The following is a 23771-nucleotide window of genomic DNA, read 5'->3' as shown; positions in this document are numbered from 1 at the left end:
ACATCATTTTAACCTGTCTCCTAATCGAGAAATCTTCTACCAACACCATCATACAACCAATACTCAAGATTTATTCAAGTAATTAGGACTGCTGAAAACGATCATTCACCCACAGTCTCCTAATATGATCCTTGAGGGTACTCTGGCATGGTTATTCCCCTGGTACCCTTCTCTTTGGTTTTAAAGTGATTACACTATCTGTTGTTATTATTTCTACATTTCTGTGATCTCAACAATCCCCGAAAGAAGCCTTACTGGAGAAACGCGTCGGGTCTTGAGACACATATTTACAATTTGCTTTTTATGTTTACAACTGATATGTTTATCAGGATGCCTTATCCCCAGGGTAAATCACAATTTTATTACACTTTTGTTGTTAAAGTTGATAAATGTCCTCATGGTAATGGATGATTCTTTCCTGCATGTTACATTAAATCAGTGTTTCTGAACCTTTTGACATGGGGAAAGAAAGTGAAAAAATAAAGTTAAAAAAAATTAAGTTCAGGTCTTCAGGCAACCACTTCTATACCTCCTACAACCACAGCTCACAATAGATGGACTTAGATGGGAAGAACTCCTCTTACATTGCTGTCCGGTGGGAAGGCTGCCATACTTACAGATAATCAAAAAGATCTTTGGTGTCAGTGGTAACTGATATGATAGTCACAGAGTGCCCATTGCTCAAGGGCAGCCTTTGGGGCAATCCTGGTTGAGGTACACTGCCTTAGATCGGTCACTGAGCCAGAAATGCACAGCTTGCACCACTTTGGCATAAAATAATAAATTATAGTTATTAGTGCTCCACTATTTTAGTTCATGTTTACCACAAAATTGAAAAGAATTATGCTGTTTTTAAAAAAAAACAATTTAAATTAGTTATTCAAAACTATTTGAAATCTTTAAGGTGAAAACATTGTTGGCAAATCTGATACCAGCATTTCAAGCTAGTCAGAAGTTAACCTAAAAAAAAAAGAAAAATATTGGGTGTCAGAGATGTGAGTGCAACCCAGCCCTATGTAGTTTGGTGTTAAAGGATCTTGCTTTAAATTAAAACCAAGACAAGTTGTAAGAGATTTAAAGGCCTGCTGGGGGTGGGGCATGTCCTGCCAACATCTAAGATGGCCGCTTAGTTTGTGGGATCCGCATCTGTGTGAGCTTTCAGCGACCTTTACAGCGACTTGCTGCTTTCCCTGCCTTTCCATGCTGATTCCGGTGCCTGAGTAGCCTTTTCATCCAGCGGCAATGACAAAGAGGAAAAAAATGAGTGAGCCGCAGAAACTAACAAGTGTCTCCAGGCCGCAAGACACCCACAAAATGTCCGGGACAAAATCCCCTACAGCTCCTCTAAAATCTCCTGGTGCTTTCTCAGCTGTGGGATTTCTAAGCACGCAGAGACCTGATCTTGAACCCGGTGCGTAACCTATCTTTGATAAGGCTCCAGCCTCTACTCCTAAGTAGGGACTCCACACAGACTAATTCATATTCCTCCTCACAATGCAGGCAGACTTGTTTAGCTGACAGGCCTGCTTCTCCTCAAGGTGTTATATCTACTACATTTGAGAATTTCCCGTACACCATACAGAGCTATCAACTTCCTCAATGAAAGAACTGATGCTTTCTCTGAAGCATTCTTTGCACCAAGATATGGCTGATATGTTAACGCAGCTGAAAGCCTCTATCCATCATGAAAAGAGAATACAACTTCTAAAAAAGAAAGTTGAAGAATTCTCCCAGGCCCATAATGATCTTGTGGATGTATATCAAGAACAAGTACTGAGATAAAGTGGATCAGACAAAAAAATTACAGATTTAGAAGACCGATCTAGACGGAACAACATTAAACTCAGAGGTACTCCGGAAGGTGTATCCCAATCGGAACTGATTGGTTATCTTGCAACTTACTTTAAACACCTTCTTCCTACATCCTTGGATTCTGATCTCCTCATAGATAGGGCCCAAAGAATCCCTAAACCAAGCTTCTTGTCACCTGATACACAGAAGGATGTGCCAATACCAGTGCACTTTTTCCACGTGAAAGAAAAATGAATGGCTATAGCCAGGAAACCACCCACATTGCCTGAAGAGTATAGGCATATTCAGCTTTATACGGATATCCCTCTGATCACATTACAAGCTGGGAAAGTATTCTTGCCACTCACTTGCCCACCGGAAGTTTAGGGCACAACAATATGCTTTACATAACAAAGCAGGTGCATATCTGGCAAAATGCCTTAGAGCCCAGAGAAACACATTTAGGATTTCTTCAAATATTGACCCAGCCAGGAATCAAGTATGCAATAATCCTAAATCTATCGCTAATACGTTTCGTAATTATTACTCCTCTTTATATAATTTAAGCTCTAATATCTCCACCCCACAACACTGCTAATATAGAAACATTTTTACGCAGAGTGAAATTACCCTCTTTACCTACTGATTAACTTCAGTCCCAGTCTGCTCCTCCATACAGGAGATTCCCGAGGCAATTAAATCCCTTCCAACAGGCGAGTCCCCTGGAGCAGATGGGTACCCTAAAGAATATTATAAATGTTTTTTTTTTCCACCTAATTCCATAACTTAAGGAGAACTTTGATCTAGCTGCCTCTGTAGGTTCATTTCCAAGTTAAATGTTACAAGCTGTAATTGTGAAAATCCCTAAATCCGGTAAGGACCCAAAGCATAAAAGTAACTATAGACCTATCTCGCTTCTGAATGCTGGGATGTCAAACCCTTTGGGCTTCACCACACACACGTACTTATTTTTACACTCATGTATACAGTTTTTTTATGATACAGAAGAAGACAATTCTGTTTTTAATATGCCCAAACAATAATATATTATAATAATACTTTTTTAGAAACTACACAAAATTAATAGAGGACAGGCACTTTAAGTTCAACATGTGTATTAAAGTCCATTATCTGCACAGTCTCTTAGATGTAATACAATGTTTTTAACTTTTACCATATTTCCTTTATTGTTAAAATAATAATTATTGTATAATGAATAATTATAATAATATTTTATTGTTAACATATAATAATTTAACACTAAATTAAAACATCCTGATTTTTTTAGGCGAGCCGAGTGTAGAATGGTATATGGCATATGTTCTGTATCTCAACAGCTAGAGCTGATAGAAGAATTTTTTGGAATCATCAGGTCAAATATACCCAGAAAGGGGTCTAACATTTTAGGCACCAAAATGTGCTTTTCAGTGGTAAACCTACATTATGGGTTCCTATGCTATACTAATTAACAAATGTGTGGACAGCAATGAGTGTATCAATCCTGTTGCAAATAAAAGAAAGCAATGAAACCTTTTCTTACTTGTAAAAGAAGGCAAAAAATATTTCCCTTAGCAGGTGTCCACATTGCCTACAGCTGATTCATTCATGTGTTTTCATCTCCCAAATTCAACAAGCGCCTCCAGAAAAGTCAACCACTTGGGTCCCCCCAGCTCCTACTAGTTCCTTGCTATAGGTTCCTATGTCATTGTATAATTACCTATTACCTATTGATACTCTAGACTTTATTAGTTTGTAATAAATGCCTGAAAGCATTTTTAATGTCTTTATTCCTCAAAGTATATATAAAAGGGTTTAAAAAAGGAGTAAACACCGTGTACAATAAAGCCAGAACTTTACTGATCACCTGTGACTGTCCTTTGCCATTTGGAAGCACATACATGGCAATGAGAGTTCCATAAAATATGGACACCACTGTCAGGTGGGAGCTACAAGTGGAAAAAGATTTCATTCTTCCTGAAAGGGATGGTATCTTTAATATGGTTGACACAATGTAAGTGTATGAAAGAACTATCAAAAGGAATGGCAAGACTATGACAGCAACACAAAGCATGGTGGATTCCATCTGGACAATGGATGTATCTGAACAGGAGAGTTCCACCAGAGGATAAAAATCACAGAAGAAATGATCAATAAGATTAGGCCCACAGAAGTCTAATGAACACACACCAAGTATTATAAAAGATGTTAGGGAGCAACTCAACAGCCATACAGCAAAGACAAATTCAATGCAAAGTGCTGGACTCATAATGGAGACATAATGGAGAGGAGAGCAGATGGCTAGATAGCGGTCATAGGACATCACCAACAGAAGAAGACATTCAATTGTTTCTGATAAAGTAAAAAAATAAAGCTGTGTAATGCAGCCAGGTAGAGTTATAGGTGTCTGGTCATGCAGAACAATATTAAGCATGTTAGGGGCAATATCAGTAATCAACATGATGTCTGTTACAGAGAGATGGGAGAGGAAGAAGTACATGGGAGAATGGAGGGATTTGCTGTAGGACACCAATGTGATGATCAGGAGGTTTCCACATATTGTCACATAGTATACCAACAGTATTAAGCTGAAGACCAGAAGGTTATATTTTCCCATGTTGTGGAAACCCATAAGGAAGATTGTAGAAATATTGCTCATTGATATGATCTGCGTCTTAGAAAAAAATAATGTAAATGTGAATACAATAACATAAGCTACAATTTTAAGAATGTTTTGTAAAAGTGTTTCTAAACAGCCATGTTTTAAGAGGTAGTTTACATTGACAATTGAGGGGGCATCATCCAATGGAGACACTCGTTCTGTAGACAATTGTCTCAAAGGGCATTTTCTTAATTTAAAAGATAATTACATGCAAAATATGTAGGTGGTAATAAATGTAAAAATTAAAACATTGCAAGAATACAGGTTCCTTATTGCAGAGGAAACCAAACTTACCTGCCTGTATTGGAATATTGTGTAGTCAGCTGCTTAAGCCCAGCTAAGTATATGATTCCAGCATATGAGTGTTTGGAACAAAAGAACCGCTATGTGCATGGGCTGGAGTTATGTCATTCGTCCTGGTCATTCAATCCAAAAATCCTGCATCATGGTGAAGATGTTTGAAGTGGTAAACAAGTGTGGACAGATGAGTTTGGTTATATCATTTCAATTAGACAGGTAAGTGTGTTTAATTGCATACAAACTATTGCTGTCTGAACAGGACCTAAACTACCTGTACCGTATGCTTATTTGTTGCCTAGCTTAGTTCTCCTATGTTAGCACTAGGATTAGCATAGGTCATCTTTGTCTAGTTTTATAATACGTTTGATTAAAATAAACTTTATTGTTCTAACAAAAAACATTCTGTGCCATAAAAAAAGTCTATTTTTTCTCTATCCCTAAAAACTCAGCGTCTCATTATATGTAACAAACATATACATATTAATAAAAAAAAAAACTTGTGTAAGTGGTTTGTATGCAAAAATCAAAAATACCACAAAAAAGGGATTTAAAAAATTGCTGCATACATTTTTGCCTTCATGTTCCATTGACAAGAAATAGGATGAAATCTGCACAATAGGGGGAATTTCCATCTTGAATTGTTGTCACATAAACTGATAAGAGTAAAAGTTGTACCATACATACACTTGCCTGAATAAAACAACTAGGATGCAAAAGATAAAATGACTATTAAGATATATAGATTATATTTAAAATAAATATGTATTGTAGAAAGCTTTTTTATCAGATCAATGCACAACTGCTGCTAAAGGGATAGAGAACCACTCTTTAAAATCATCACTGATTCTACAGGGAGCAAACTGAATCTCTGTGGATTTAGGCACATGACCACATGATGACTAGAAATAAAATTAGAACTTGTTTTTTTATTAGATTCTGTATCAGGCGTGTTGCTTTGCACTTATATGGCCACAATACCCTTAACCATTTTAAATGTTTAACAAAATAAAAATGCAAATGAAGATGACATTAATGGCATTAACAAACTATGAGATTTAGAATCCCAAAGACTTCGAACAAGACCAGTCCTATGAATAGTGCTAAAATCTGATTGGAGAAAGTATTTTGTTTTTGCCTACATACCGCGTCCTTTCATAAAAAACATCTCAACATTTAGTCTAAAGCTAGAATGATATATTATTTCACTTACTACATTACTACAGGGAGACCTGGAGAAGGGCTAAAGGAGAGAGCCAGGTAGAAAGGGGCGATGATGAAAGTTAAAGGGAAAGCTAAGGACAATGGGTTACGGTTGTATAAGGTGGGGTCAAGGAGGGAAAGTATTAGTGTGCAATAAATACCTGAAACTATCTTTATTGTCTTTATTCCTCACAGTATACATATAAGGGTTTAAAAAAAAAGTAAACACTGTGTACCATAAAGCCAAAACTTTACTGATCACCTGTGACTGCCCCTTGCCATTTGGAAGCACATACATGGAAATGAGAGTTCCATAAAATATGGACACCACTGTCAGGTGAGAGCTACAGGAGGAAAAAGATTTCATTCTTCTTGAAAGGGACAGAATCTTTAAAAGAACTATCAAAAGGAATGGCAAGACTATGACAGCAACATAAAGCATGGTGGATTCCATCGGAACTATGGAAGTGTCCGAAGAGGACCAGAGGATAAAAATCACAGAAGAAATGGTCAATAAGATTAGGCCCACAGAAGTCTAATTATAAAGAACGTTATAGAAGAACTAAACAGCCAGACAGCAAAGACGAATTCAATGCAAAGTGCTTGGCTCATAATGTAGACACGATGTAGAAGAGAACAGATGGCTGGATAGCGGTCATAGGGAATCACTGTTAAAAGAAGACAAATATTTGTTTCTGATAAAAAGCTGTGTATTATAGCCAGGTAGAGATATGGATGTCTGGTCATGCAGAACAAAATTACGCATGTTTTGGCCAATAATGTAATCAACGTCTATTCAGAAACAGATAGCTGGGAGCGGAATAAATAAGGGAAAGTGGAGAGATTAGCTGTAGGACACCAATGTGATGATCAGGAGGTCTGCACATATTGTCACACAATATACTGGAGGGATTAAGCTGAAAACCAGAAAGTTCTTTTGGATTTGAAAGATCTTTACGTAAATACAAAAGCATGCATTATAACAATGTATAGCTTTTTAAACTGGTAACATGTTTAAAATGACAAATGACAAATGCAGTTCCAGGACATCCCAATAGATGCTGCCTGAATATAAACCAAGATTCTTTTCCTAATGGCAGTTTTAAGGGCAAAAATCAGTTTATGCCTTAATATAGACAATAAATAAACACATTTAAAAAGAAAAAAAAGTTAATAAAGATTAAAAAAATGTACTCACATAATTTTGTGTTGATTTTTAATGACAATCTTTATGTCGCTCTAAAATAAAAGCCAAACAATTGTTAATTTGTTAAACATAAATAAATAAAAGAAAACATATATACTTTATGTAAAACAGACAAATACTCTCACTAGTTTTAGAGAAATGTGAGGAAGACCGCTTCTGTCATTTGCAGCCCACAATTCACCAGCCAGGGACCAGCACTGGACCGCGGTCTGGGGGTTGGGGACCACTGGTCTAAATGATGGAGTCCAAGATTAACTGGAGCAAAAAGTATAAGGCAGTCTGAGTCCTCTATATCCCCAGGAAGCAAGAAGAGACGGGAGCAAGAAGTCAGATGAAAGTGAGGGGAATCCAGTGCTACCAAATACTCCACAGCTCCTGTTGATGTGGGTGTGAAGATTAGAAATAATCCAGTGGCCCTATTATGAAAAATACGTAAAAAATATTCTCTTGGAAGATTATTTAAAAAAAAAGTGGAAATTATGAAATTGAAACTATTACACACTGTCCCAGTGCGTCAGTCCTGAGGAACCATTTATTGCGAAATGTGGAACAATGTGGGAGATTGGACGTATATCATATACATGTGAGATGTAACTTAATAGGTAATGCCTTTAAAAGCCAATTATGTACATGGTATTTACAATGTTGCTACAATGGTATGTTGCTCCTTTTCCACAATACCATTATAGTAATTCTAGTCACATCTCAACATCTCAGCTTTTTTTAATCAAAAACATAATGAATATAAACATTAAAAAAGAAATATGCTGTTCATAACATATGTATATTATATACCTACAATTTCACACAATGTTTGACGCATTTCGCAATATATGCTTCCTCAGGACGGACAAGGCTGACATCATATTTGAAATAGTATATTCCACATGTTAAAAACTTAAAAAAACTTAACATCATTCAATACTATGTCTAATAGGATGGAAAATGTCCTTTACTAATAGGATGGAAAATGTGTTTTTACCATGCGGAATGCACTATTTAAAATAATATAAAATGTCTCATCATTCCTGACGAAGCATATTGGAAAACATTGCGAACATTGAGTGAAACTGACTTACATCATTGCTCTCCCAAAGAACTCAGTGATGTTTGACCTCAAATCCATGTTTCAGTAAATAAAGCAAGGTTACCACAACCAGTACAAACCAAGACAGGTTTGCTCATCCCTAATACACAAATTTGTAATACCTTTTTTTCTAATGTGGGTGCTTTACTTTGACTTACTTTAACTATTTCGACAATGGTAAGGAAGTTCAAATACAACTGTGCTCTCTACCATGGACTCTAGCAGGGTGTGTCCACAAACTCAGTGGCCCTCTTTCCTTGGGCATATCTAGATAAGTTTTGATAAAATAGATGGCACAGCAACTAAAAGTTGCCACTGACTAGGGATGAGCTAGCAAGATTTTTAAACTCAATCTCGTGGCGAATTCGGACGTTCGTTATCGAAATTGTAAGCGAGAGCGGCCAGTGTAAAATGGCCAATCGAGATCGAATTTTCCTTAAAAAAAAACTTACTAAAAAAAAGTCCAGCGGGCTGTGCTGGTCAATGAATGCAGCCATGCATTCATTGATCACCTTGGTGTGCGATCCCCGGCACTAGAGGTTAAATGGGGACAAGTCTCCCTATTCAAAACCTCTAAAGCTCTCTGATAGGCTGAGGAAAGGAAAATCCTGATGACGCTAAAGCAGATTCCCAGGGTTGCTTGAATGAATCCACTGCAATCCCCAGGCACTAGAGGGTTATTAAACTCCAGTGCCCAGGGATTGCACACAGAAGGATTCCCAGGGCTGCATGAATGAAAACAGCCTTAGGAATCCTCCCTCCTGTAATGATTTCCTGCAATTTCCAATGAGTCCATGAAATCAGTTCACTGAAATAACGCGGACCCATCAGTAGTTTGAGAAAACTTCAGCAAGAATGCCAGAGGCATGCTTGCTCATCCCTACCACTGACCTCAAACCAACAACAAATTGAAGTGAAACATAAACAAAATGATGTAAATGAGTTGACTGTTCATTAATCTAGCTGTTTGAATATCAGTACAGTTTACTATAATTAATCCTAACCTTTCCCTGTGCAGTTTGAGGACTTTCCCTGTAATAGTTTTCTATTTTCACAAACACAATAGCTGTTCTCTGCATCTCCCTTTCTATGAGTCAGTGAAGGAGCTGAGTAACTCCTCTGAGTACAGATAACCAAAATTACCAGATTTCACAAAAAATGTCAATGGAATATATTGTAACTAATGGAAAAAGGGGATTTTGGAAGCTGTTTCTTTGCCATGCATTGAGGAAACTTACCTACGCAAGTTATGTTAAAATGAACTAATTAAACAATGAAGTGCTTCCAAAGTAACGATCCATTCTCATATAAAGGAAAGAAAACATTTTACAACCTCAACCATCAGAAAGTACCCCAAAATTATCAAACAAAAGGTCAAACATGCTAAATGGTGATTCTTCAAATCAGTTATAGACAAGCAAATTTGGTGTTAGAATAGCTTAGTAAGGTATTGGCTATCTTGATAAGGGCAATTTTTGTGGAGTTCTTGGGATCAATGACAGACTGAAGATAATCAAACATGAAGTTAGCACAGAGGTAATCAGCCATCTCTATATGGACCAGTTACATACTAGTTCTTTGAATTGATCACTAATGAGTAGAACAAAAAAAATAATTTGAACTGTAGAGGATTAAAATTAAAATCTATATGGAAACTCCCATGTTATCATTTTATGGTCCCCCTCCACACCCAAATGGGCCTCAAAAATAAAATAACTGCTATCCCATAAGGAAGTTAGCAATATTCCCTTTGTCCTTTATTCTTTCTGAAAATTTGAAATTCCCTTCAAGTGTAATGAGATTTTAAGCCCAATAAGGGGCACACTCATTTTTTATGGTTTTCCAGTATTAATATTTCTTTACCTCTGCTGTATAGTACGTTATCTATCCAGTCCCATGATCTATCCAATTTTAACATATGGAGTTCATTTTTGATGTTTTACCAATTATTTTTGTTCTCGTAAATAACACAGCCAATGTACTTTTTGCCCACTCTGGACATAAAGTCGCATAGACCCCAGCACTGGTATCTTTTCTCCGTTCAGTTCTCCCCTTATCCATCTGCAAAGCTGTACGAGAAGAAGAGAATATGTCTCTTCTAAGCTGACAATGCTTTTCCTCCATAGATACAATGCAACGATTTAACATTTAGGAACAAAAAACAAACAACCTGTAAAATGGATGGTAGATCCTCCAGGCCATGTGATTTACATTGGACAGTGATTTATGTGTACGAATTGTTGCTTGGAGATATATTTTGAATTGTTTCATGGTATTAGTAGGTATTAGTAGTATTTTTCCTAGTAGTAGTTGATGTAGTAGTAGTGTAAAACTATATTAACATATTATTTAATGCATACCATTGTGATAAATGTATTTACTTCATTTCTGTATGACATAGGGTTTGCTTTATTGATATTGATATTGGTACTTAGATCTCAAATTCTAATCTATTTCAAGTTATTTTTTCTTTTGCTGATACCAAGACAGAATAAATGCCCTGGGAGAGATTGTAAGAGATAATGAATAGACTGAGTCTCATTATTCACACAAAACCCTTGTCACCCCATCCAGGTGAACATCCTGAGACAAATTAAAGTGTATGACTAATAAGTACAAAACAGTTCACAAATCTCATCCCTGGGAATAACTAAAACAAAAGTTCATAGAAATTAAACAAAAATAACAATTCAACAGATTAATAAGAATCCTCTAGATGAAACAGACCAGAATAATGAAAGATTTCATCATAACAATACAATGTGTGACAGCCCTTACGCAATATTAATTATTATAATGATTGTCATTCATCTAATTCATATTTGTTGAATGTGAAAAAGTAAACATAACCATATAATGTAATAATATTTATATTGAAGATCTATTGTCAAGGCCAGGTCTTTTAAATCAAAACTACAACACAGAAAAGTGCATTGAACTTTCTGTTTAACTTTGAAACAAAGTAAAAAAAAATATATATAAATATCATATATAAGATAAAACCATTTGGTGTTACAATAAGGATAATAAAAATGTATTGGCAATTTCAGGCCCTGAAGATCAAAACAACAAAAATGCATTATGCTGGTAAATACCAATATTAATAATAATAAAAGTAATACAAGTATTGTATATAATAAAATTGTGTATTCATTTTAATTATTTTGGACATTCAAAAAAGTAAACCATTGTGTAAGTCCCACTATTGAAAAAACACAAATATGCATTTTTTAACCAGTGTTAGTTTAGTTTAGTGGTATTTAGATTTTAAAGGGTTTTTAATTAACTTTATTTCGGCTTGATGTGACATGGTAAAAAACATAAAGTTAATGAAAAAACTATTTAAATGTAAATGTTTTTAAAAAATACAATTTTCAGAAATACGTCAATGAAAAGTGTGAATAATATTAGTTAAAAATTAAAGTAATTAAAATGATAGGGTTCTTACAAAGGTAAAAATCGAGGTTAAATAGAAAGAAATTTATCATAAATGAGATTTGATGGTAATAGTTTCTATGGTATAGGAACAGGCCATACATTATATGGCCATGGTACTTTGCTTCAGTATTTTAGGACATGTGGCTTAGGCCAAAAGTCCTCAACTTAGTATGGGCTGCTAGAGGGAACCTGAACACTTTTACTATTGCTGTGGGAGGTAAATACTATATAGGAACCAACCTGCTCAATATGAATGTCTTACTTTTTACATACTTACATAGTTGTAAGTATGTCATTAATATTTGACATTTATTCTCCAATTCTCTAATGCTATTTTATAACATTAAGTCCTTTTTAAAAATGTATGTACACCCTAGCAACTCGTTTTATTAGGAATCAGTGAATCTGTCTGGGTTTGGATTAGCAACAGTTGTGAGAAAACTATTTAACGCAACTTAGGCCCGAACCCCACTGCAAACCCCATAGCATAGGCTTCATGGAAGAATCCCTCTCCTCCAAAGACTGTCCTTGCTACAAAAAACAATAAAACCAAATATTTCTAAGTATCTGGCTACTTTTCTATCACCCTTATTCCTAACAAGGTATGCAAATTAAAGTTAGAACTAGATGAGTGGATGGTTTCAAATGATATCTCCTTCCTTTTCACCTGTATGCCAACTGCAGAGACTAATGAGGTTGTACAGAAATATTTAGAACTCAATAAATCTTTTGAGGGTGAAACGCACATCAAGCCAGACCAAGTATGTCCCTTTGCCTTAACATTACCTCCATTGCCATAACATTGTCTTAAATCCAAGGAAACTTGGAACATCGGACATACAAGCTTTAAAGGAACACAAAAGCTCAGTGAACAAAAACATTAAATTCAAATTGGAAAAAAACAACAAACGCAGAGCATAAAGACAAAGAATACAGATGGCTCAGGAATGAGATTTGGAAAGAGATGGCAGGCAGAGTAATATAGTGATTCCGTATGTAGCTGGTGTGGCAGAAAAACTGAACGTTTTTAACAAATCAGATATCTTTTAGGCCCAGCAATACACTGAGACAGGAGCTTGTATATCAAAAAGAATCAACACCAAACACAAGTGAATAAAGTTGGAATATGCAGTACAGTGCAGCAAAGAATGCTAAAACAAACTCTCCTTGGACAGATAAGACAACTGGCTCGCAAGACACATGAAGAGGTCACCTAGGTCATATTGGACTATCTTTGAACAGTGATCGGGGCCTCCATAATCTGTCTTCTGCATATATAGTGTTTTTTAATCTACTCCAATATTGACAATAGTTTAGACCTTCATCCAAGTATTTTTGAATTTTTAACACCAAGGGATGGGATGGGATTATTCTAACACAATAGGGTGGTTCAGTAAACTTCACAACTTCTAATCTTGGACAATCATTATATGCAGTGTAACATTCCATGGTGATTAGATTTAAGTGTAATGACTTCCTCACTCATAACCTCATCACACGCACGGTTACAAGACTTCTCTAGAGCTGCCCCCACTCTCTGGAATGGTCTTCCTCGTCCTATTCGGCTTGCTCCTACTTTCTGCTTTAAAAGAGCGCTCAAAACTCATTTTTTCAAACTTGCCTACCCATCTTCTTCTGTCTGCTAAACCATCACTACTTCCCACACTACATATCTCCCATCCTATTGTGTGTGAAATTCCCCCACCTACTAGATTGTAAGCTCTTCGGGGCAGGGTCCTCTCCTCCTGTATCACTGTCTGTATTAGTCTGTCATTTGCAATCCCTATTTAATGTACAGCGCTGCGTAATATGTTGGCGCTATATAAATCCTGTTTAATAATAATAATAATAATAATAAAGTGTTTGTGTTGTGTGAATATAAATGCTGGGGTGTTTGCATAGGCTGCAACATGTCTTTAACAATACTAAAAATAAGTACAGTGGAATGTGACTACTATTAGACATTTATGACCTGGATAAATAAGAACCTTCAAAGACACTGGGTTTGATTTATTAACCCCCCTAGCAGTCTAATTCTGTCCAAATTTCCATGCAAAAAAAGTTACGATTTCTTTGTATGGAAATGTATTTTACATTGTAGGCTATAATTCTTAGACATAAGCCCCAAAATATGTCCAATAGTTAATACATTTAAATAATTTATTATTAAACTTTAAAAGAAAAAAATCTGTTAAAAATCAGTTAAAATTATATGAAGATTGCTTTGTATTGGTATCAATATAGCTATTTTGTATATGTGTATATGAGTGTGATTTGAATTTCCCGACACTCTGCCTTCACGAACTGACGCCTGCACCGACGTCACGGGAAACCCCGTAGATCTCACCTCTTCACTTCGTGCCTGGAGATCAGAGGGAGAAGACGTGTCCCCAGGACCTGCGGGGACCAGAAGTACGATGGGGGACAACAATGGAGGAAGGTAAGTGGGGTTTTTCTTAGCTTAACGTGACCCCGAATGTTATTCGGGATTAAAGCTTTCTGCAAATAAAATCCACCCCGAGTCACACTCGGGATTACCGCTAGGGGGGTTAAAGCTCATGAAGACTGGAGAAGATAGACTTTCTTGGGCAAACCTGGGTGATCCAGCTAACCTGAATTTCTTTTTTGAAAGTAATTTTCTATTTGTTGGCAAATGTTTTAAATCCTGGAGCAGATCCATTCCTGGTTTGCTGGATGAACCAGGTTCTGCCATGATGATCTATTTTCTCAGAAACCTAAAAAAATCAGGCCCATTGGGTAACACTCAGTATCACCTCAGTAGAGGTAAATTTTGTTATTAGCAGGGCCTTAGGGTGATTTTGTGTTTGCATGTGATTGATTGAAGTCAGCACAAAATCACTTCATTCATTGAGCTACATATATTTTAATTTTGCAAATGTTCTCTTTGTAAAGGGGATTTTTACTTAGCTTGCTGAATAAGGTCAACATGGTGGTGACTTTATTAATCCAATTTTTTGAAAAAAAATAGTAAACTTTACAAAGTCAGCTTTCATGTTGTTTCGCTTATTTATATGGATAACTGAAAATTATTTTTGCATACAAAGTTGACAAAAAATTACAAGACACAGGGTGGCCATCCTGCAAAAGGGATCTTTCTAAAAAACATCACAGATAAAGGTACTGGGAAAATTTCTATTGTTTTGAAATGGGTATGCCAGTACTTTCTCGCTTGGACTTATGGAAAGTAGGACTATTATTTTCTTCTTTTATATGTATTCTTCTTTGTATATGCATTGCATTAGAAGATATTGTGCAAGGGCTGCAATTCATTGCAATATGCTGATTAAATATTTCAATATTCTGGTCTGTTGTATCTAGAGAATTCTAATTATTTGTTTTAGGTTCTAACATAAATTATTTATTAATGTATTTATTTTAAGTTAATTTCTATGAACTCTTGCACTTAGTTATTCCCAGGGATGAGACTGGTGGACTCATTTGTATCGATCAGTCATACAATGTAAATTGTTACAGAATGTTCACCTGCATAGGGCACCAGGGGTTTTGTGTGAATGAGACTCTTCGTTATCTCTTAACAATCTCTCCCAGGTTATCATGTTAAAGAGCAACGAAAATGTTATGATTGAATATCAGTTAAGGAAAGCTTATGCCATTATGCTATTTATAATTGTTTTAAAGGGTCACCATTACCCGTGATTGACCTCCTGTTGAATAACTTAGTGTACTGAAGTGGAAGTTGCATGATTTTTCCTTCATACAGAATGGATCATTGGATTTTCTTTCTGTGTCTGGATTAATAATTAAGATTAATCCTGCAGTGCTGCATTGTTACTTATTATTTCATTTTCACAAATCTTGCATAAAGCTTTCGCTATGCATACCAAAGAAACAGCTTATTCATTTTTCCATGCCCATTATCACAATGTATTCCATGGAAAGCAGAGTTAGCATAGACAATAACTCACCGACTCACACAGCCATCATAGTGTTTGTGAAAATGGAAAGTTGTAACAGAGAAAGCCAAAAACTTACATAGGGAATGATAAAGTTCACTTTAGTAAATTATAGTAAATTGTACTGTTATGTACTGTATTTGCTGGGAATTTGGGCAGTCAGTGGCCACTCTTATTTGCTGGCCCATCTTCCTTTTTATCCAATCAGATTTATCCTAGATATGGCCAAGAAAAGAAGATCACTGAGCTTGTGAGCACATAGCCACATGGCCTTTAATACTCAGGAGAGTACCACACCAAAATCTTTAGTGAAATTCAAACAAAAAATCCCAATCACATTGTTCATAAAACAGATGCAGCCTTTTTCCCTTATGGAAACACCTAGACCCGTGCCTGCCTCCAAAGGTGACCAAGGCATTAGAGGAGAGGGCTTCTTCCCCACAATCTGAAATCTATGCTGTGGGGGTCTGCAGATGGGTGGTGGGGTTCAATGGGGTGTAGCCCTAGTTTTAGTTGTGTTGAATAGCTTTCTCACAACTGTTGCTAATCCAAACCCAGGCAGATTCACTGATTCCAAATAAATAGAATTGCTGGATTTTACATCAACTTTTAGGAAGACATAATATAATCATAATATGAGAGAAAGATTGCAGAAAAAATGGTATAGAGTTACTAGCCATGTCAATATGTAAAACAAAAGGTTCTCACATTGGGCCTGATTTATTAAAGCTTTCCTAAACAGGATACTTTTTCATCAGTGAACCTGTGTGATCCTAAAAATCTGGAATGGATCTGATCCAGGATTGAAAACATTTGAAGAAATCCAAGAAATGAAGAAATCCATTCCAGGTTTGCTGGATCATCCAGGTTAGCTGATGAAAGTGTGTCCTCCCCCAGCCGTGAAGAGCTTTAATAAATCAGGGCCATTTAGCAGGTTACTTCCTTTATAGTATTTATCTCCCACAGCAATAATAAAAGTATCCAGATTCCCTCCATCAGCCTCTGAGAATTTGAGGACTTTATGCCTTAGCTGCACGTCTTAACTTCTAATATTTAATTAGCTACTAATATTAATATTATTTATTTATGTATTGCTGAACATTTTATTTTTTTAAAGCATTCATTTGTAAATCTGTTCTTCATTTACTTTATGCTTTTACCATGTCACATCAGGCCAAATTACAGAACTAAAAACATTTTTCATCTAAAGTAACCCAGGTTCACAAAAATAGAAACATTCTTTGCATATTTGTGTCTTTTCAATAGTGGGACATACATAATAGTTAACTTTCTTTGATTATCCACAAGAATTAAAAATTCATAAACACATTTATTATACACAATACTTTTATTACTTTTATTATTATTTTTTTTAACAGCTCAAAGCATTTTTGTTGTGTTTTCATCTAAAGGGCCTAGAATTGCCAATAATTTTTTGTTATCCATAATGTAACACTAAATAGTTTTATCTACCGGTATCTATATAAGATATTTATATCTTTATTTTACTTTGTTTCATTACTTTATCTTATTTTCACATCAAACAATAAGTTTAATGCATTTATTTTTAGGTTGTAGTTTTGATCTATAAGGCCTGGCCTTGTCAATAATATCTTTATTATTACATTATATGATTATATGTACTTTTTTCAATAAATATGAATGTAAAAGATGACAAACATTGTATTAGATGATATTGTGTAGAGGGCTGTCATTCATTGCTTTGTGATGATGAAATTTCACTTATTCTGGTTTCATTATTCTGGTCTGATTTATCTAGAGGATTCTAATTAATCTTTTGAATTGTTATTTTTGTTTAATTTCTATGAACTCTCGCCTTAATTATTCCCAGCGATGAGACTGGTGAACTCTTTTGTACTTATTAGTCATACACTTTAATTTGTCCCAGGATGTTCATCTAGATTGGGCACCAGGGGTTTTGTGTGAATAATGAGACTCAGTCTATTCATTATCTCTTACAATCCCCCTCAGGGCATTTATTCTGTATTTGTATCAGCAAAATTACTTCTAATAGAATTTAACACCTAATGTTGAAGTACCAAGAAAATGTTATGTTTGAGTAGTACAGTGGTATGCATTAAATCATTTGTTAATATAGTTTTACACTACTACTACATCAACTACGGTACTAATAAGAAAAATAATACTAATAAAACCAAACAATTCACTTTCTACACATAAATCATTGTCCAATGCAAATCACAAGGCCTGGAGGATGTGCCGTCCATTTTACAGGTTTTTTTGTCACTCTTTTGTTCTTAAATAACAATGTTCATTCATTGCATTGTATCTATGAGGAAAAGCATTGTCAGCCTAGGACAGGGAGTGTTTAGGACTTCAGAACATATTCCCTTCTTCTCTTGCAGCTTTGTAGATGGAAAATGAAGGAATGGGAAAGAGACAAGATAACAGTGCTGGGGTCTATGTGAATGGCAAAAAAGTATATTCATTTCTGAGAACCAAAGTAATCATTTAAAACCTCCAAAATGGATTTCATATGTTAGAATTGGATAGATCATGGAACTGGATAGATACTTTACTTTACAGCAGAGGTAAAAAAATATTAATACTGTAAAACCATCTAAAATCCTAAATCTCATTACATATGAAGGGCATTTCAAATTTTCGGAAGACATTAAGGACAAAGGGAAGATTGTTAATTTCCCTATAGGATAGCAATTATTCCATTTTTCAGGCCTACTTTATCCTCCCTGGTAGTATGAATAATGAGGATTTTTAAATGTAACAGCAGTACATTTAAAAATCTCAATTATTTTAAATTTCCTGCCTGGTCCTGCCTACCTGCGTAATGGTCCCGCTCTCGAGCCTAAGACTCGTGAGCAGATGCCCGGACGGATACTGCTTCCCCTGGCCCCGCGTCCCCAACATTCACACGCGTTCCCCAACAATCAAACAAGATGCCAGGCAGTGCTGGAGGACACCACGGACATCGCTGGGAGACGCTGCGGGGATGTCGCTGGAGGACACAGCTGGAGCCACACCAGCTAGGGGGGTTAAGTGTGGAGGGGGGCATAAACTGTTAATAATAATTTCAGAGTATGGGAAATTCCATATTGATTTCAATTTTATTCTTCTATAGTGCAAATGATTTTTTCAGTTTTACTCATTGGCGATCAATTCAAAGAACTGGTGTAACAGGTCCATGTAGAGTTGGCTGATTACCTCTCCACTAACTCCCTGATTAATTATTCTCAGTCTGGCTTGGATTCCAAGTACTCCACAAAAATGGCCCTTACCAAGGTAGTCTGACACCAAATCTGCTTCTCTATAACTGGTTTGAAGAATCACCATTTAGCCTGTTTGATCTGCTGTTGGATAATTTAGGGGTACTTTCTGAAGATAAAGGTTGTAAAATGTTTTCATTCCTTTACACAAGGATAGATCGTTGGTTGGATCATTACTTTGGAATCACATCATTGTTTAGATATTTCATTTCAACAAAACTTGCTTGCCAAAGAAACAGTTTCCTAACTTTCCTTTCTCATTAGTTACAATGTATTCCGTAAGAAAATTACAGTGAAACTTGGTAATTGTGGTCATTCCTACTCAGAAGAGTTACATTAGACAACATTAAGGGCTGTGTCATCCATGAGCGCCTTCATTGACTCGGGATAGAAGGGGAGATGGAGAGAACAGCCATCGTGTTTGGGAAAATAGAAAACTATTACAGGTAAAGCCCACAAACTGCGTAGGAAAAAAGTTAGGGTTAGTTATAGTAAACTGTTCTCATATTCAAACTGCTAGATCTTTAAGAAGTCAACTCATTTACTTCATTCTGTTTGTTTAACTTCAATTTGTTGGTATGAGATTAGTGGACACTTTTAGTTGCTATGCCATCTATTTTCTCCAAACAGGTTCTTATCTAGATATGGCCAAGGAAAGATGGTCATTGTGGACACACGTTGCAAGGGGCCATGGTAGTGAGCACAGACATACAAGAAATTCCTTATCATTGTCAAAAGAGTTAAAGTAAGTCAAATTAAAGAACTGACATTAGAAAAAAACCTTTATTGAAATTAAAAAAATCCCAATCACATTGTCAAGCAACAGATTCAGGTGACCGGTGCAATATCCTAAATAGTGTTCCAACTCTAACCCGGACATCAATCATCCAGGCCTTGTGATTTACATTGATCAATGTTTTATGTGTTGGAAGTTTTGCTTGAAAATATATTTTTCTTTGTTTTATTTTATTTGTAGTGTTTTCCTATTAGTAGCTGATGTAGTTGTAATATAAATTTACATTAACATATGATTTAATGCAAACTATTGTGATGAATGTGTTTGCTATTGTGCAATATGGCATAGGGTTGGCTTTATTGATACTCAAATATAATATTTTCTTGGTACTTAACACACTTTCAACAGTGAAGCTGAGTAATTGAGCAAACCTGGAATGGATTTCCGAAAATCAAGCTATTTGTTAGCAAATGTTTTCAATCCTTGACAAGATCTATTCCAGGTTTGCTGGATTATCCAGCTTCACTGATGGAAGGGTATTCTCTCCAGCCTTGGAGAACTTTAGTAAATCAGGGCCTAAGTGTCAAATTCTTTTCTATCAGAAGTCATAATTTCTTTTGCTGATACAAAGACAGAACAAATGCCCTGGGAGAGTTTATAAGAGATAATGAATAGACTGAGTCTCATTATTCACACAAAGCCCCTGGCACAAATTCATCTAATACAATGTACAATGTTTGTCATTCTTCTTGTTTCCTTTTTGTTGAATGTGAAAAAGTACATAAAACCATATAATGTAATAATAACGATATTAAAGACTTTTAGATCAAAACTACAACACAAAAATAAATGCATCAAACTTTCTGTTTATCTTGAAAATACAATAAGTAGATATATCCTCATAGTGTAACATTAGGGTATTATTAAATATTTATTTGGAAACCCTATAGATCAAAAGCCTAACAAAACAAAAATGCATTGAGCAATAAATAAAGTAATACAATATTACATATAATAAAATTGTTTATAATTTTTAGAGGAGATAGATAGACAGATGGATAGATTCCCTCATAGCAAGCCCCCACCTCGGAAGACTGGTTGCATTTCCCAGCACTCGGTTGCCCCCCAGTTTTAGTGAGCAAGGAATGGTGTCTGGGGAAGGACTGGCAGAGAACCAGGAGCCCACAGATAGCAGTACCAAGATTCCAACAGAGACAAGTCCAGAATACAGATCAGAGGTCACACACAGAATATCCATCCACCAAACGAAGTACACAAGGGCGAAACACAAGCAGAGCCAGGGCCACAGGCAAAAGGTCGATCCAGGCTGCATACAAACAATAGGTCAGGAAAAAGCAAGGTCAGGAACAGTAAATGACAGGAAATTCACTCCAGCACAGATTAGCCCAGCTAATGCTACAACAGGCATTGGTGACTCAGAGCAGGAAGGCTTTAAAGTCCCAGCAGCCAATAGCAGTGCAGCATAGAGTCGGGAGCTAATTGCCTCTAGAATCCCCTTCAGCTGGGCACAGCCTCACAGAGTGGTGCTAGGGATGCTGATAAAATACATCAGATGCGGTCCCCACGGCTGAAGGGATGCAGAGGCTGCTGCTATCTTAGTTCTTCTGGCTACTGCAAATGACGTTGTTGGACAGAAAAAAAACGTTTTATAATGCAATGGTACACAGCGCGAAAAGGCCGGGCAGATAAACATCTGCTAACATTGGCCTGATGTAACATACAATAGTTCAGTACAATAATAAATAAATATATAAAGATAATAAAAGCACAGAAAATTTTCAAATATTAAGATTAAAAAACAGCAAAAAATAAAATAATAAAACTGAAGAACAATTTTAAACAAATTTTTGTTGACTTCAATTTTTAAGCTTATTTACACTAAAATAGGTATGCTGATTCAGTTAATGTTCTTCTATCACGCTAGGTTATTTCTCTAGCGCTAACATTAATGCAATTACTGTAGCGTGGATTTGTATAGGCTATTCATTTACACGTAAGACAATGTGGTCAGAGGTTGTGCGCTGCTCTACAAAGAATAACAAAAATTTTCTTTTTCTACTTACACACATATTTCCTTTCTTTCAGATCATGTCTGAATCTGCTGTTTCTCGTTGTAAGTGCCTAAACAACCCTGATTCATTTTGTTATATCTGTGGCAGTTTGCCCATTCCCAGTCAAAGGGTGAACATCAGCACATTTGTAGAGCAAGCCTATTTGGCATATTTCAAAGTTAAACTTGGTGATCAAAATAAGTCTTGGGGCCCTCATAAGGTGTGCAAACAGTGTGTCGGGGGTTTATGGATGTGGACAAAGGGAACACGTGATAAGATGCCATTTGGAATACCTATGAGAGCCAGGAGATCATTTCAGTGACTGTTACTTTTGTATAGTGAAAACCTCGGGATATAGCAAGAAAAATAAATGTCACATAGAGTATCCTAGTCTACCATCAGCTATACGCCCAGTGAAATCCCAGTGCCGGTTTTCGTTACATTACCCTCTCTTGAAGAACATGATTATGGGGTGATAAACTAGGTCACAACAATGATGAAGAGTTTGAAATTGAAGAGGACTCTGTTGGTAAGGGCTTTGATCAGCATGAGTTGAGTGATTTGGAATTATCGGAGAAGGCTTCAGAACTCCTAGCATCAAGACTGCATGAGAAAAACATACTTGTAAAAGGAACAAAGGTATCGTACTTTCGAACCAGAGAAATTGCATTTCTGCAGTACGTTAGAACTGGCAATGGCTTTGTGTATTGCCATAACATACCTGGTTTAATGGAGGAATTGTGAATTCCAATCTATAACTCAACTTAATGGCGACTATTCATGGATAGCTCAAAGCGGAGCTTAAAGCGTGCCTCCTTTACAATGGCAATATATTTGGGTCAGTCCCTATTGGCCATTCAGTTTCTCCTTGTGAAGAATATGCAGACATAAAGAGAGTCATTGAGTTGTTGCAATATCACAATTGGGTCATCTGTGTTGACCTTATAATGGTATGCTTCCTTCTTAGTCAGCAATGCGGATACACCAAGTACCCCTGTTATCTCTGCATGTGGGACAGCAGAGCGTGTGAGAGGCATTGGGGGGAAATGAATTGGCCTCCAAGATCTGCCCTCAAACCAGGCGATCCAAACATTCTACATGAGACACTTGTTGATAGAAAGAATATTATATTCCCACCTCTGCACATGAATGTTCCAAGTTCCTCATGTTGGCATTTCCTAGCCTGTCATTCGAAAAAATAAAGGCCGGTGTGTTTGATGGTCCACAGATTCAGCAGCTCATCAAAGGTGAACATTTTATCGGGACAATGTTAGAAGTCGAAAATAATGCTTGGTTATCATTCAAAGCCATTGTCAAGGACTTTATTGGAAACACACAAGCAAATATTTACACAGAAATTGTCCAGAAACTCTTGCAGAGCTACAAAATGCTTGGTTGCAATATGAGCATCAAGGTGCATTTTCTGCATAGCCATCTTTCTAACTTCCCAGAAAACCTTGGTGCAGTCAGTGATGAGCAAGGTGAACGATTCCACCAAGATTTGGTGTATTTCAATGGTGTATCCCTAAAGACCCTGCGCTGGCCTTACTCAACTGTAAGCCTAACGTACTTCACTCCAATTCCATATTATGCAAAACATCCTTACTGCTGCCAAGCAGTGCATTGAGAAATCTTGGCTGTCTCCTCCATTTTGCTTTAGTGTTTCCTGGACAGAAGAAATTTACAGCCTGACAACAGGACATCATGGCCATATTGGACCAGGTATGGTTGGCTTTGGTCCATTTCTTTCTAACATCATCATTTGTTCACACCTTATTAGAATATTAACTATTTCCATGGATGGGACTGTCCTGAACTTAGTTGCCACTACCTCCCTTTGATTCTTTTTGTTTTACTACCATTTATACCCTTTCTTATCTCTATTCTCTCTTTTATTTGGTAGGTTCATTAACAGCCTTAGGTATTGTTTTTTCCTTCCTGGGAACATATACTTTTTTGCAGTCAGTGAATCTTGGAGCCCATCCTTTAAACAACTACTGTTTGGCCCCCTACATATATCTGACTTTTGCTGCATTTGCTGTGCATTATTGTCCTCTGAACTAACTCTATACTTGTCACT

The 23771-nt window shown here is 36.3% G+C and overlaps 1 protein-coding gene across 1 annotated transcript in view; it reads right to left on the bottom strand.

The window, feature by feature from the left end:
* Positions 1-3526: 3526 nt before the first annotated feature.
* LOC140324955 (olfactory receptor 1496-like) overlaps positions 3527-23771 on the bottom strand; it is a 28802-nt gene continuing 8557 nt past the window's right edge. The window contains exon 4 of the mRNA XM_072403066.1: positions 3527-4462. Coding sequence (XP_072259167.1) covers positions 3527-4462 — 936 coding nt within the window. The remainder of the gene's footprint in view (positions 4463-23771) is intronic.

Source organism: Pyxicephalus adspersus, chromosome 2, assembly GCF_032062135.1.
Source record: "Pyxicephalus adspersus chromosome 2, UCB_Pads_2.0, whole genome shotgun sequence".
NCBI classification, from domain to species: Eukaryota; Metazoa; Chordata; class Amphibia; order Anura; family Pyxicephalidae; genus Pyxicephalus; species Pyxicephalus adspersus.
Note: the sequence above shows the minus strand (reverse complement) of the source record. Positions and strands in the feature narration are given on the sequence as shown.